This window comes from Pezoporus flaviventris, unplaced genomic scaffold, assembly GCF_033815535.1.
Source record: "Pezoporus flaviventris isolate CSIRO_AGI_PZ_B2104156 unplaced genomic scaffold, CSIRO_AGI_Pfla_v1 ptg000040l, whole genome shotgun sequence".
Taxonomy (NCBI): Eukaryota; Metazoa; Chordata; class Aves; order Psittaciformes; family Psittacidae; genus Pezoporus; species Pezoporus flaviventris.
In genome coordinates, this window is record NW_026892588.1 from 5,656,383 (window position 1) to 5,673,349 (window position 16,967).

The 16,967-nt window shown below is 39.3% G+C and overlaps 1 protein-coding gene across 3 annotated transcripts in view; it reads left to right on the plus strand.

Annotated features, from left to right (window-relative positions):
- The window catches only part of CRB1 (crumbs cell polarity complex component 1), a 102,951-nt gene that overhangs the window by 18,330 nt on the left and 67,654 nt on the right, over nt 1-16,967 (plus strand). For all 3 annotated transcript variants that reach the window (XM_061465560.1, XM_061465558.1, XM_061465559.1), the window contains exon 2: nt 13,401-13,985. In XM_061465560.1, the coding sequence (XP_061321544.1) occupies nt 13,401-13,985 (585 nt within the window). The remainder of the gene's footprint in view (nt 1-13,400; nt 13,986-16,967) is intronic.

The following is a 16,967-nucleotide window of genomic DNA, read 5'->3' on the forward strand; positions in this document are numbered from 1 at the left end:
CTCTCTGCAAAAAACGCTCCCAGCAAGATAGTCACTAAATATTTATCACATATTCATTATTGCCATGAAATCTTGATTTTTTTTCCTGGCTAGACCTTTACTGTTACACAGATCTCTTTTATTTATATAGCATAATTTAATACAAAGCAGGGTCAGGATGCTGCCCTATAATGTACTCTGTACTGGTGAGTATGGACGAGTATCTAGCTGTGAGGAAGGACCCTTTCCCTTGGATAAGGTATTCTTTCTGCTTTTTCATCAATGGATGGCACCAAAGTTTCTTCAGATAGAGAAAGCTTCTCAATCTCAAGCTGTGGAGGCTTCAGTTCTCTCCTCCTGCTTGCTAGTATTATCATCTTATCTTCCACTCCCCAGCCACTACACCACCAACATCCTAAGCAATTCCTGTGTTTTAAGAGCAGATTTGTGTGACACAAAACACCACTGTCACTACAATAGGGATGACTAAAGCTTATATCCAGGGGAATAGCAGGCCAGAGAATCTTTATTGTCCTCCGGATCATTTTGTGGAGTGTGAGCACTTCAACACAGCTCCAGAGGCATCTGTGTTACCCCCTTGAGCTGGTGTCATGAGTGACCTTTCAGGCTTATTTGCCAGCCACACAAACTTGCTGTTACTTCCCATTGCTGCTTGGTAAATCAAAGTCTGCTTTAGATCAGGCCTCAGAGGAAGAAAAGAGGAACGCATGGAAGAAATCTAAGGCGGAAAAGTGAGAACTAGGAAAGGAAGGAGAGACAAGTTCAGATCGACCACTTACACAAATTATATAAACAGAGGAAATAAAGGAGAATAATAACAGGGAAATAAAATGGTTTTTAAAAACCCTGAGAAATGGCACCACGATACTGATTGCTGCTGGAGAGTGTTTATTTATTCATGGTTTTAAATTTTGTATCATTTTACTGGCACAAATCTTACTGATCTAATTTTGATGAAGGCTTGCTGGATACCTCTTCATTTACAGCAGATATTTAATGCCCTAGTGGCAGGTGTTTTTGTTATAAATCACACCACCACATTAGGCTTATAGAAACAATTTGTCTTTTGCTGATATTCCTCTGATATGAGAGGCTTATTACTTAGCATGTTCCCCAAGGAAGGCTCTTAGGGAAAGGTGGAGGTAGTAGAATAACATCTCTGTGCATTATATAGTATGTTGAGGGTGAACATAGAATTTTGCCATTAATCAGTAAACAGTTCTTGAAATCAGGGGAGAGGAAACCATGATGGTCCGTGGACTGAGACCTGTAATTTCATGTCATGTAGGTTAGAGTCTTATTAGGATCTGCTTCTAATCTTACTCTGGAAATAAAATGTTGTAAAATCACAAAACAAATTCATTCTTCCTCTGTTACAAGTCAGTAGATTTTTTAGGATGCTACAATATAGTCTGCAGGTCAGGAATGCAACTACATTGTGGCAAAGCCATGACCATGAAACTAGTGTTCAAAAGACTAGCCCTTTACAAAGTTCATATTATAGCATCCTTCTATTGGGCCTGTGATTGATTTTTATCTGTATGAGGTTAATGAGGGCAACTTGTGCAGATCATGATCACATCATTATTCTTCATCAATCTCAGCATTATGACTTTGGCCTTGCTGATAACTGCTCTCAGCACAGGATCTCCACAGGAGAGCAGATGGAAACTCTGGTTGTGCCAGTTCTCCCTGTTAAGACTCTAGCCTGTCCCATGATACAGGAACTGCGACTTTTCCCAAGTGGTCTCTAAATCCCAATTGGTAATTAGCTCATGCAGAGCTAATTGTGGGAGATTTCTATTGAGAAGAATTTAGTAAATAGCAGAAAGGGTTGGAATGTGAACTCTACAAAGTTCATGCTGGAAAAGAATGACCTTGCTTTCTCTGTACTAACCGTGCATCATAGCCTCACTGAACCTTTCTTCTGGTTCCCGTGGCATTTGAATCACAGTGTACTCTATTTCCAGCAACAAAATGCTGATCTGCCACAGGGCTGATTACTTTTTTAAAGCCTGGAGAGACAGGAGAAGCAATCATGATTTTAATATGAGAATACTGTTACATATATATAACTAAAATTATGTGTGAGGAAAGGACTATACATTCAACAAGCGTGGAGGGACAGCGTGGCTCTGGTGGCTATGGGTATCAGTGTGATGCTAGTTTAAAGCTGGAGCTGATCTTACCATTCCGCTGCATTTTGTTGGCTTCGGCAACATTTAGTTCTCAGCTGTGTTACTGAGAATCTACTAGAGGCAATCTCAACATCTGCACGCATCAGTACACAGCTTTGCACCTAGAAACTGTAAAACATTCATTTCCCTGCAGACTTCAAAGTAGAGTGTAGTACGCCAGCTGGGAAAAGGAATAGATCTATAAAAACCTTTACATGTTTTGTCATGTTTTTTGACCCTGGTCTAGCATGTTAAAACCCACCATTTTCTGAATGTACCTTTTATTATTGCTAGAGATATGACGGTGCGGAAGAGATATGATGCATCTGATATGATGGGCCTTAATGGGATCTTCTGATTATCCAAATGCCATAAAAACAAATTCTTGTCAAGACTATGTTAAATTGTGAGTCATCAAAACCTGGTTCTGGACATATTCCTGTGTGATACACCTGACAATAAGATTTTCCCAATTATTCACTAATGTAGATTTGACCAGCGAGCATACACACACTTGCTTGAAGCCAAGATATAAGCATGACTTACATAGGCAAAAAACCTAATTTCCTGAAGTCTGTGACTTGCAAAGTGGGGCTGAAAAAAATCTCTCACCAAAGAGAAATTCTTGCCCCATGTTAAAAGCTGGTATGATGAATTCCTAACAACCAGGGCTTTAAGCCTATCTGGTTTTGACTCACAGAAAGAAATCACACCTCAGTCAGCATTAAAGGCATTTGAGGCTATATTTTAAAATCACAGCACCTTTATGTGCAACTGTATATCAGAAGCACTGCTGTATGCTCTTTTCATATTAAGGTAAGAGGTAATGAAACAGAGGAAAGAAATACAGATAAAGGAAACTGAAGAGCATACCTTCTAACAGCTTTCAAAAGCAAACAACACATGGACACAGAACTTCGACCTAAAGTCCATTTTGGACTCATTTTTTAGCCCCTCTAAACCAAGCTCAGTAGAGCAAAGATTTAACAGTAACAGGCAACATTTCTGACTGCTTTTTCTTTCCCATGTTCATAATCGAGCACGGTAGTAGCACGGCTGCTTGCATGTTCTGACCTAAATGAAATCTCAGCACTGCAAGTCAGTGGTAGCTGGTCTGCACTGAGGGGGAGCATCTCCCAGCTCCGCAAAGCCCCCAGCTCCTTGCTGAGGCTAAATTCAGTGGGAGCCAAGAGCTCAGTGGGAGCTGGGAGCCTCTGTCTCACACAAAGGCAAAATACCATAAACTCTTTCCAGACCCCAGAGAAGCTGAGACCTTGTGGCTCTCAAGGTGAGATTTGGCCTCTTTGAGAGGCAACAGCTCCTTTGCTCCCTATTTTCCACTGTTTAGAATTCAAACAGAACCAGGAGCAACTGGATTTCACCCAAACTCACAAACTGACAGTTTTATGCTGTGTTACTCCCTCTGTGTTCCTAAAAATTCCCCTATTGCTGCAAAGAAGTGAGACCATGCATTGGTCTTTCTGCAACCCCTTTCACCTCTGGCACCATTTCCCTCATTTATTTTGACATGTTTGCTTCCAAAGTGTATGTTTTAGCCTTTTCCCTTAGTGTAGCTGTGAATACAGGTGGTATCTTTCCAACTCCAAGCATTGCTTTCATTTTTCCACTTCCCCAGCACCACTTGCACTCCTCACTGGGCTCTAGTATCAGGTCTGGAAACAGCAGATTGTGTCTATTAATTTTAAAAGGCTTGATGCTGCCATGTTTGTTCCTCTGGAGAGCAAGGCAGGAGCCACACCTTTCACAAAAGCAGTAGAAATCCACCCATCCCAGCAAGCCCATCTAGGCATGCTGAGAAACCTCACTAATGACAAGCAACACAGGATAACATTTTAAAGTATAAAACATAATTCACACTCCTAACTGAACTACATAGGGTTTTTTCTCTTTATTTCTCTTTTTATATCTGCAAAATATTTCATATCACTGGAGAGATCTTTACACATTGTGCTCTGTATCCCAAGTTGTATGCTGAGAATGTCCCCAGTTTTAATGAAGCCCTAAGAGCAGCACAGACAGGAATGGCATTGATTGCATAATTAGGACAAACACATTTAACCTGCAAAATCACCAAATGTTTCCTATAAGCAATCAAGTTTACCACTTAAATAAAACTGTTTCAGATTTTGAGCACAATACATTCTCCATGTTATTTGCCTCTGGAAAGCTGATAGAATGGCAAACTTGAAGCTGGCTCCCAGGTTCCCACCACCATGCATCATGGTTGCTGCTCCCCTGTCCATTTATCTTCATGTCCCTGTGCAGGGGAACCCTGTTTTGTAGTATTAAGAATAAATTCTGCTGTGTGAATTCAACTTAAAAAAAAAATTCATTGCCTCTAAAGGTAGAAGAAACCTTTTTAACACTCAGGTCTTTACTCTTCTTCAGACTTAGAAAATAAGAACATGGAGACACATCATGAAACTATTAAAGAGGAAAGTTAAATTGAGATAGAATGTATACAGTAGTGGAGATTGCACAGTAGAGCTCAGTTCAGTTTCTACATCGATGTCTGCATGTTTACTGTAATGGATATCAGCTACCTTCTGAGTTAGATCAGCCACTGTCCTGCAGAAACAGTAATATCTGTGCATAGTAAAAGCATGATGATCACTATGCACTATCAACTTAAGCTGCAGCTCTGTAGTGCTAAACGTAAAGAAATAGTGGATAGAAACTAGTCTGTTTTCATTGCTGATAGCACTGTGCCTTGATGTCCAATTAAACCAAAAATCTCCAAATTCAATCCATAGGAGCCCTGTTGAACTTTTAGGCCTGGTTCTCCTCTTGTTCTCAACACAGACACTGCAATGTGATGTAACATGAAGTGAAAGCCAAAAAAAATATTTACTTTTAGAAGAAAGCATTTACCTCATTTTTGGTATGTTTGTTTTATTTGTCCTGCACTTTTGCAAGAGCCAGAAAGCAGCCAAGAGTGTGCTCATGTGCTCACACCAAGTGAGTGCCTTCAACTACCACACCTCACCACCATGGGAGTCAGTGCATGGCTGCTTTGTAGGGAAGCCTGTCAAACTGTTGCTGTGTTTAGTACAATCAGTCAGCACAACTGTCAGGATGACTGCTGCCGCTGAGGTGCTTATAGGGTAAGGAAGCCTGGGACAGCACAAAGGTAAAATGACAGGAAAGAAAGATGACAGCCACCAGTAATGGTGCCCATTCTCAGGGAACAGCACCAAATTACTGTGAGCTTACAGTATTATTTGGGGACCAGTGAAATGGAGACATTGATTTAATAATCAGTTCTGTAATTTGAATCACAGATCATTTTAAGTGTTTCCTAAACAGCATTTGAAATTTTAATGCTATTCAGTTGTCATTCTTACACTAATATACGATAGTTCTGCTTCAAAACATGAGTTGTTAATTGACTTTCCTTGGTTTTGCTGATTCAAATGTACCTGAAAACAAGATCGGCTTTTTTGATAGAAATGAATATTTGTATAACAGCCTTTTTTTCTTTCCTGCCTGTGTGCAGTGGTGGTTACTATGGTAATAATCATGATTCAAGATTTAAAGCCTGGAAGTGGTTTCTATAACAACATATTAGGATGTTTTGGACACACAACTGAAGCTAAAGATTCAGGATTAACCCTTTATGACCACAGTATTTGTGGACACTGTGACAAGTGCTTTCTTTTTTCGTGAAAGTTTGTTCATACCATCCCAAGGTGTGCTTTTTCATTGAGCAGACTGAGTAGTAATTCTGGCTGTGGATAGAGCAGGTCAGGTACCTGGGGCAGATGCTTTCCTCCTTGGTAAAGCTTACAAAAGAGAAATGGAACCACAGTAACTACAAGCTGTTCATTACATTAAATAATTAAAACAGAATACAAATGTACTGGGAGATGGGAAGGGAAGGGGTGAAATAACTTGAGTGCAATGTTTAGGAAGTCTGAAGCTTTGGTCTAGAAATCAGAACTGTATGAAAACCCTGAAATGATCTATTCGCAAAGAATCTCAATGGAAAAGCTGTTTTGAGGGCTGAGATAACCCCTTACCTGGCTGTTTTGTCCAGAAGGTGTGGTTTTGTGTCCTTTTCTTCCCCATATGCCAGATGCTGATCCATGAATGGCACCTTTCTGCCTCTCAGTCATGGTGAAGGTGCCTTATTCCAGTCTCTGTCTCTGCCAATTATGCAGCTGTGCTCATCTCCTCCATAGTTCTTCAAGATACATCAAGATTGAATGTATATGCACACCCACAATTTTATAAGGCTGCCTTTGCAAGGAAATTATTGTCATAGTGATGAACTGTATTTTCTATGTCGTGGTGCACTACAAATAAATGGAGATATGTTCAGTTATACCAAAGCCAAGTGTTCTTCAGTGCAACCCTAAATGCCTTGGGCAATATTTTAATATTTCCAGTTAAATGCTAATTATTTCAAGATCTTACTAAAGTCACAGAGCTTGATATTTCAGTGATACAGATTCGCACACTTGTTCTAAAATCCCAGGGGCCAGTTTTAAGCAAGAAATGAATACAAGCATTGAAGGTTCTCATTACTAACTCCAGACGCTGGGCTATCTAAACCCTTGCTGCCGTCATGTTATCCCATGAGCTTATAAGTGAGCTTATTTGATCATAAGGTAAGCCTGCAGTTGTGAACAAAAGCTGTATGATGGTTTTGATTCAACAGAAAACAGATTGAAGTAATAGCTTTAAGAGAGGCAATGGTTGCTTCATTTATCCCAATGAAATTTTATCTTTTTATAGACTGACCACAACCAAGATGTCAATTATAAAAGCTATTTTAGCAAATTCAAAAGAACAAAATCCCCCTATCCAACACACATTTTCTGTGTTGTTAAAGAAAAAAAACACCACCAACAACAAAAATAACGACAAAACAAACAAAAATCCCAACTCACAAATGCACACTTTTTAAAATATTTTAAACTGTAATTTGGTCATTTTTTCCTTTGGAGTATTTTTTTAATTTTTTTTTCTCAACTTGTAAACCAACATATTGGGCTTTTGCTATCCCTTTCTTTCCAAAATGTATGAGTTAATAAAACATCAGGTTTTGCTGTGAACTGCTGTATCTGCATTAGCTGGTGCAGCTTCCTAGTTTCAATTCAAACATGTGAAGTAATAACTCTTTGTTTTAAAAAAACATAATTAAAAGAAAAAAGTGCTCCTCAAAGCACAGTAAATTTGTCAACAGTGGTGACTATATGGGTATGAAGTTCTCCATCTTCTGATAGATTTTTTTTTCCCCCTAGAAAATAGGCTGGAACTGTTAAGGTCAGAAAATCTCTGCAATGTATCTAAAAGACCCTGAAGCTGTTAGTGTTGAGAGCTTCTGTGAAGCTTAAGAGTTCTCTCCTTCAGGGGAAGAAGGCTCATTTGAAGAACAGCATTGCAAATTACATGCAGCCTTCCGGCACGATGAGATGATTAACAAAGTGCAGGCATGACCACAGTCTGGAGAACTCCAGTTCATAACAGTGTGATTAGCAGTGATTGAAATTTGATATTAGATTTTGCTGCTGATTTTGATATTTCACCAACTTGTAGGAAAAGTCCTGTCAAACAACATCAAGGAAAAAAAACCCTCCAAATTGTCAGATGAGCTCATTTTGGCTGCTTTACTGGAAACATTAGTTTCCTTGTCAGGAGTTAGAAAATCTGTGCCCTTTCAAAGATCTGCTTTGGCCCTTTCAAAACTACAGCCGTGTTTATGTTAATTTTCCCATTAATTTGATTTTGCTTTCTTACAATTATCATCGTGCATTTCCAACATCCTAAAAATTGCTTTGTATTATTACTGTGCTTTCTGATCACTAAGAAGTCTTTATTGTCAAAATCATGCATTTTTAGTGCTGATTAGCTATATAAGTTCAATTATTCATACACCAACAAGATCACTTTAATGAATTTAAATAAGCTTATAGAAAAGGAAAAAATTGCTGTCTTTTTCTGAGCATTTCTTATGCTTAATATTTTGCGCCAGTTCTAAAAGATGGAGGTATTGACACATTTCTGGTAGTACTGATGATTTGCCACTAGATGTCAAGCTTTACTGTAAGGAATTTTACTTGCAAACGCCTCATCTGCATCAAAAGGATTTAACCATGGGGTAAAATGCTTGGCAGTAATTCTTCTTATAATTATATTAACATACCAACGTTTATAAAGAGACTGTTAAATACCTCAAGTGTCAATCAGTGTAAATCCAAAGTGATTGGCATTTTGTTTCCATTTTTCTAACATTACACACAAGTTTTAAGGCTCTCTGTCAGAACAAGTCACTGCTGAAGTGACCTTAATTGTTTGAGAATGAAAGCAACTTCTCTGCATATCTGAGCTAGAGCATGAGGCCTTTTCAGGTTCTCTCTCTGAACCTTACCAAAAAACAAGCTCCCCCAGTCACTGAAACATTTTCTTAGAGCTCTTTCTGCAAATGAATTAGGGAATATTCTTTAGCCATCAGCTCAAACTAAGCCAGCCTTTGCATCAGACATGATCATACCCTGCCACACCACATTACAGAGCATGGGGGGAGTTCAGCTTCCACATGCTATGATCTTCTTCCTCATAGCTCTCAATAGCTCAGGAGGTTCCAAAAATATATCGCTTCACATCATTCCAGAGCAGCAGCAAAACTGAGTTTCCTTGGGGCAGGAAGGGAGGTAGTATAAGTAACTTGTCTCAAATAGGCAGAAAATGATGCTGTAACTAGCAATCTAGGCTCCAAGATTTTCTGAATTTCTGATTTCCTGAAACCCATCAAAAAACCATATTGGGAATGTCCTGGTAAACTGCATACCATTTGATAACCACAGTATAATAATTGCATACTGCTTGGTGATCACCTTTTTGAGGTGGAGTTTTGCTGCTGGGGCAAAACTACTCTACCACCTCTAGCAAAAAATCTTGGACCTAGCCTTTAAATCACAAGTTAAAACTCAGCAGTGATTGTATCTCTGTTAAGACCTTCAGAACTCAAGAACTATACAAATAATAAAAAACATGGCACTGCACATTAGAATGAAGATAAAAACATCAAAAACTTTATTGCTTTGCTGTAAACTTGTAGCACAGATCAGACAAAAGCATCCTCTAAGGAGTACTGGGTTTATTGAACTATCTGTTCACATTTGCTACCTAAGAAATTTGTTTCCTAAAAGCTAGAGGAGTTGAAATTAAAAAAAGAAAACCCAACAACTAATTAAAGAAAAAAAATCCAGGAATGGTTTTCTGTTTCATGATTTTTGCATTGTGGTGTCACCTTGGAAACAAATTGGTTGCCTTCACTACAGGCTGTGCTTTCAGGGTTTTCTTGCCTTTTCCTTCATTTTCCATCCACTATGACTGCCCCAGAGAGCTAGGAAGCTTTTTAACCCATGCTCAGAGCTAGTATGTTGCTATCAAAACTACGCACTGGCGAATGCTTCAGTTTCTCTCGCAGTCATTACAAGAAATTGAATTGTTACATGAAAATTATCTCTGGAAAAGCAGTAATAATCAAGTAAATTGCTTCTGGTGTCAAAGTGGTCCTACTTAAGAAGGACTTGGATGATTTACCTCACTTCTTGTAGTTTACACGCTACAATAGTTAGGTAACATAACTTTATCGTAGTTAATGTCTTCAGATTTGCAATGTTTCTTCAAACATTTGATGAATTTTAAGTAAGTAGACAGACTGAAAACTCTTTAAAGTTGTGCAACTCCAAGAAAAATGTGGGATGCAAAAGTTCCTAAAGAATGCAATTTTCTCATTTTAACAGTAGTTAATAGGTTGCAGTAAAGCTCCTTATTACCCAGGCTAAAGAAACTAAATACATAGGTAATACAGAAAATTGTGTAAACCAGGACAGTGGAACATACATGGGGGTGTGTTGAGGAGGAGAAAAGTCCATGATACTGGTGACTGGAGTAAGTCAACACACCATGGCCAATGTCTCTAATTTTGCATTCAGTGAGACATGTATGCTGGGGGAATTACAGCTGATATCACATTAGGATGAAGTATCTGTTCCCAGTGCAAACCTGAATGTTGACTGGTTTGGGGGTGGTCATTTTAAAGGCAGTCTAAATCAGAGGTGCTATTTTTGTCCTGTTTTCTTTCAAAGAACATGAGGTAAAGCTCCAGTTCTCCTTCTGGTAATCACGTTTAGCTTGCATTCTTAATCAGGTCTGTCACAGCCTGTATTAAATAAACTTAATCTTTACCAAAACCATACCTTCTCTAGATATTTCTCCTCTGCATCTCTGGTATATATGATCAGGACAACAGCTAAAAACAGTCTGAACAAAAACATTTCCAGGTTTTACTTATACATGCATAACCCTAATGAAACAATCAAGAAACTATGCCTATGCAATCCTTAAAACTTTAGGGTTTTAAATTATGACACTGTTACTATCAATGTTACTACATAAATCTCTATTCTGCTTGTTCAAACAAGTATTAATTATTTGACTCAGTGTACCTACTCATGAGCATCATGTTCAGATTGGGATTTTTATTCCCAAAGGCACTGCTGCTCCTCTGTACATCTCAAGTCAGAAGGCACAATGATGAAACACAGATAACTTTTCTAACATCTCCATTTATTATCATAGCTTCATATCTACATAAGCTGTCTTTCCTAAGTAGTAAAGCCTTCTGAGGCTTTCTTCCTCCACTTCCTGGGAAAAATGGATTAAGTTGTTTTAGTCATTAAAATATATGTCATGAAAATGCACCTGCATTACTCAGTTTGTATTCTCTGACAATGCCAGTGGTTGGCTGTTATCCTCAGATGTCCAGCCCCAGCCTCTCACTTTCCCAGACAACCAGAGGATTTCATCATCATTGGTCTAGCCCCAGTTATTGATAACCGTCTCAACAAGTTGCTTCTCTTTCAGTGCCCCATCTCCTTCTCTATTGTGTTCACTCTTCTGAATCTCAGCTCCAAGAACCTGGAAGAAATTAGAGACTCATGGTAGATAGGTCTGAATTTCTTCAAGAAGCGCAGCTTATCCACAACACCCTTTTTGCACAAAAGTACACTGTCCTGCCATTCATTTTCAAGTAACTGCTGCAGAAGACATACCCTTCATACTTCCAAACAGGACTCCAGAATGAAAACATAAACTGAAAGAAGAAAGCAGGATGTTTACAGGACTCTCATATAGGTCATTTCATGCAATTTTCATTCTCCAGCCCACCAGTCTTTCCTTCTGAATTACTACATTCTCTCCAAGAAGACTATTCAGCTTTATTCCATAGATTCTTGGCCAAGATATGCCTGCTTTTTTCCCCTCCCATGGTACAAATAACTTTTTTCTCTAGGAGTATGCGAAATATTTGTTTACAGTTTTACCCTCATATTTTGTGTAATGTCACATTGCAGTCACCTTAGAAGTCTGATGGCATTCAGATGTTTACTGTTCAGTAGAGGATTTCTTATAATATGGTGAAAATCAGTTACAAAATCAAAAATTCTACTGGATACAACTCTTTTTTATCATACTCCAGCTAAGATTTTCCAATTTGATCAGTAGGAACTAAAATACTATACATGCACTTGGCTTTTTAGGTCAGTATTTGTGGTCCTTATCTTCTAGGTGGTTTCTGTCAGTAAATAACTATTGGCCTTTCTTCTCTTCATTAAGCATGGTCTATGACTTTTCATCCGCCATTATTTTATTTTACTAGCACAGTATTTGGAGGTAACTCCAGGATTTCTTCCACTAGCTTCTCAGCATTCAAAAGCTTGACCTTTAGACCAAGATAGAAATAGAGCAAACGCCCCATTTGCAATCATCTCTTTGGGTCTTATTATCTCCACAGCCCTGAGTCATTTTGTATGTAACAAAATTCCCAAGTGCTGCAAGATGTGTACTGGTGATTAACACTGTTATTACTGACCCATACCAAAACAATGGTAAATCATGACAGAAGCAACTTGATATTACAGATGAATTCAGTGATCAATAGAACCCCATTGCACTCTTCATCTGTGTCATATCTGGGTGACCTGATTATAGCACACGTAAAAGTACGCAAGCTTCAGTCTAGCTCACTTGGTGTTGGCAAGGAAGCTGTGATTGCAGAGGATTCAGCCCAGACCAATGCACCTACTTCATGCATTCTGTATTAGGAACCTTGTTGCAACTGCTTAATATGCCTAACAGTAAATTCAAGACAGCAGGTGCATACCTACCTATGTGTGCTATGCTTATCTCAGTACAGCCATTTCTTTCATTATGGAGACAATTAATCACGGTTAAAAACAAACAAACAAACAAAACCAAACAAAAAACAAACCAAGATACAGTTTCATGCCAAATTCTTGTTTTCTTTTACTAGAAAGAAAGAGCTTCTTTCACTTCTTGCCCTGCTTTAACGTTATCAGTGCTTCTCAGCTGTGAGTTGTGAACAATGCTGGTAACAGCTTCCTCCTCCTTGATTAGGATGTGAGAAGTAGCTATTGTTATCCTCAGCCAGTCTTTGCAGCAGCCAGACAACTCCAAGTAGTCTTTAATTGCTGCCAGGAGCTCAGTTCCTGGAGGGTAAGGAACGTGCTTACAGTACGTTCACCATGTCCTTACAGCCTCAGAGGCTGGAAGGCTCTCAGAAGACTATTTTGAATCTCAGGTGTTTGGGAGATTCTTTGTGGTGGAAATAGGGTACAGCTGTCCAATTACTGTTTATAATCAGGAAGTCAAAATCAAGGTGCATGATGGTTTGAACCACTCAGTTGAGCTGTAACTTCATCTGAGTCACTCAGCTTTGTTGAAATCTAATACAGAAAACTTCACCACAAAGGAATACAGAGTGGTATTGAACTGAAATACGTGGTTTAAGTCCTTTCTCTAGTAAAAAAAAAACAGTGTCTTAAATATACCTAAATGCATTCCACATTGTTGGGTACCTGTTGACAACCAATATTCTTGCAACTGTACTCAATATAGTGTTAAGCAATCCTGACACTCCAGGCCATGGCTGTTGGAAGATGGAAAACCAGGAAATAACAAACTACCTATATTTTCATAATTGCTTTCATTTTACATTTATTAGTTAGCTTACTAATATGTTTCACACAGTTACCATCCATTTTCTTCTCAACAGCCAACAATTGGAGCTATTTGTTTTGAAGCACAGTTGTGTTAAGACTTGCACTTCTTTTATCCTTAGTTACTCCCAGTGCTGAGGAATTCCTCAGGATTTTTTTGTTTCCTTTCTAGAGTCACTTTGCACGAGGAATGACTCCAGGTGCCTATCAAATTCTTGCCAAAAGAACTCTACATGTGTTCCTGGTCATAAAGACAATACTTGCCATTGTGCAGATGCATCAGTGGACAGTGTGGAGAAATTCTGCAATAAAACCTCTGATCCTTGCTCCTCAAACCCTTGTCTTCAAAATGCTACCTGTTTAAGCTCTGCTGGAAACCTCAGCTTTACCTGTGAGTGCCCTGCTGGATATAATGGACCTACCTGTGAAAGAGCTGTCGGCATGTGTGACACAAACCCTTGTGAGCATGGAGGCACCTGCCAAAATGGCGTGGCTGGGCCCACCTGCCTTTGTAGCACAGGATACACTGGTACACTCTGTGAAATGGATTTTGATGAATGCATTTCTGAACCGTGCCACAACGGAGCAGTCTGCAGGGATGGGATTGATGAGTACTCCTGCTACTGTGTCCCAGGCTACCAAGGCAAGCACTGTGACTTGGAAGTGAATGAGTGTGTGTCAGATCCGTGCCTGAATGGGGCAACATGTCTCAACCAGATAGGACAATATGGTTGTATCTGTCCACCTGGGTACACAGGTAAGCACTGTTAAAACAACTTTTTACTTGCATCATGAAGAACCATCATAATTCGTGTTCCAAGTTCAACTCACCCACCTACATATTTAGTCATGTCTCTATTACTACCTTGCCTTCAGCTTTAGCACAGTGGCTGCTGGTACGTTATAGGTTACCTTATCATTGTGAACTACTGATATTACATCGAGAAGGAATACAGAAATCTCACATTTACTGAGAACTGCAGAGCAGTTTTGTGCACATAAAGCTATGTCACAGGGCCAGGTTAACATTCCTTTTTTTAAAAAAAACATTTTAAAAATGTATGTCCTCAGATAAAACCTCTGTTTGATAGGGTTAAGAACTAGATCTAATTAGATTTGCATGTTTTGCTAATCACAACAAACTGTATTCTTAAAACTACATGTTACGCATTACTCTCCTCTTGTCTGCCCCTCCTAGAAATAGAGGACACGTTTGCAACTAGAACATTATGTAAGTTAAATAGAATAGAAAAGTGTTATCAGATTGCCAAACTGAAGATTTTTTTGATAATCCCATTTTACGTGGCTCCATTTTTAAGTACAGGTATGATTTTTATTGCCTACTTCCTCTGCTGGAGGACATAGAATCTTTGCAGGAAACAGCTCCCTTCAAATTTCAAAGCTGTATTCAGGGGCAGGACTGCAAGATGTAGCACACTGAATCATTAAAAGGAGAAAAGGGGAGGCATTTTAGTGGTAGATTGCCAGTCAGGTAAGCAAAGGGGAAAAAAAAAATGATAAAAAATAAAAAGAGTCATAGAGCAAAAATAGAGAAAAACCCCAGCTATTGCTTCAAGTGATTCAAATGAATAAGAAATAAGAGATGTGGTTTACAGCTCCATCCCCAAATCCCCATGCAGGAGGGGAAGTCAGAGGTAAAAAGCAGCTTTCCTGTGTCTGACACAGCACTTGTTGGAAGCCAGCCCTTGGTTAATATCCCTCATGAGTACAGAGAATGTTATTTGAAGGAAGCTTGTTACCTTCCCACCACCCTGCTGCTGCCAGCGGGTGTCTGAGCCCAGGCCAGCCACTACACAACTGGAGGAAAGCTGAAGAGCAGAAGGAAGGAAAAACCTATTAACAACCAGCATGGTTACTCTGCAATGATCAGACTCAGCCCAGACCTCCTGTCGTATTCAGGAAACTGTATTTATTTAACTGGGGTCCAGGCCTGGATCCATAGCCAGGGAACTCTGTTTGAAAGAGAAAGAATATAAAACTTAGAGACAAAATTAGAGAAAACATAATAAAATAATGAAGCCCAAACAAAATGAAATGAAGATTTAGATCAACACAAACTGCTGGAGGTAACTCTCTCTGTTTGAACTGCTTCACTTTCATCACGAAATTCTGCTGTTTCCCAGGCCGATGCTCTCTGCTCTCACCCAGAATCAAGCAACACCACCACGTACTCCACACTGGGCACAAGAGGAGCTAAGAAATGAGGAGAGAACCAAGGAAGGAGAAAAGGTGTAAAACACAAAGAGGCCGCAGTGTTTTGACATACAGTTCTGACACTGCTTCCAGCAGCAGAGAGACTAATCATAAGAATTCTATAGAGTCGCAGACTATTCCTTCTGCAGTAAAACACCAGCTTTTAAAGGCCACTTAACAAAATGATTTATCAGAAGCATTCTTTCTTGTTGTTTTCTGCACCTTGCTGTGAGTTGTGCTAAATGCACAAGCCAGAGGGATTACCGGATGAAAGCCCTGAGGTGTCCCCACTGGTAATAAAACCCCTCATTTACTCTATCAGAGGATCTTGCCAACCATTATTATCCTGGCCTGACACCATGAATTACTGTGGGAAGTCATCCAGCCTCATCTCATTTCCCTAAGATGTTAAAAAGGTTATATCTGTTGGTATGTAGGTAGATAATGTACAGTAAATCTATGGCAGTAATGTTAACCGAATGCTGGAGTTACTGACTGCAGTTGCTACTTGTTTCATGGACTATGACTGCTATTTTGTATGACTGGTATGCTGCAGCACTTCTGAAAATAGCTGAGAAATGTCACACATAATTCTTACACAAATGGAAGAGGTTAGAACACACCAAGAGCCAAAGACTGGAAAATTTAGCATGAAATCCAGTTTCTATGATAATGTTCTGCATGTGTTAAATTATTTACAAGACATGTGTCACACAGCTGTTAAATAATGAAGCTCAATTGGTTTGTTGAAGTTTTCCTGGCGACCTTAATCAAATGCATTTTTTCCACCATTGTACTAATTGCACTTGTTTTTAATTCACCCCAGCAGAGCACGATGTAAGAGCCTGTTATTACCCACCTCTAGGTACTTTAGTTGCCTTGCTGGACACAACTGAAGTGGATTCTCCATTGCCAACAACCACGTTAGCGTGAACTATCAGGGGTACATGTCAGATCCAAAACCCAGTCTTAGCCCAAAACAACAGCAGGAGGAAGTGTTTCAGTGGAAGACAAAATAGGTGCAATGAGCCATTTTCATACTTTGAGCAATACCTTTTGCTATGATGTAACCATAGCTGGGATGAGCTCTCTACAATATGAAGAAATTATTCCTGATAAGTTCTCATGCATTAGTCTTATCAATCATGCATACACCATGAAAATATTTAGGGTAGATGCATCGTAAGCCTTAGGCACTTAAAGGCAAGCAGGGGCTCAGCAGCCTCTACAATGGGATGAAGTATCTCAAGTACACATCTTTCTTCCCAGCAAGTTCATGGCAATATCATTGTGGATACTGATAGCAAACACCACTGCCCATCAAATGACAATTGCCAACAAAGCGAAAAGCTGGTTTCCTTCCTCAACTTTCAAGTTTCAAACCAGCACTCCTAACTTTGTGCCCTAGCCAGACTCACAGAGGATTCAACGCAGGTTACCAGCTCTGACGAGATTCCCATACGCAAGACTGCAATGAGGGAGGAGCCCAGCAGTATTTGCTGCACGTCAAAGGGTTTTCAAAACA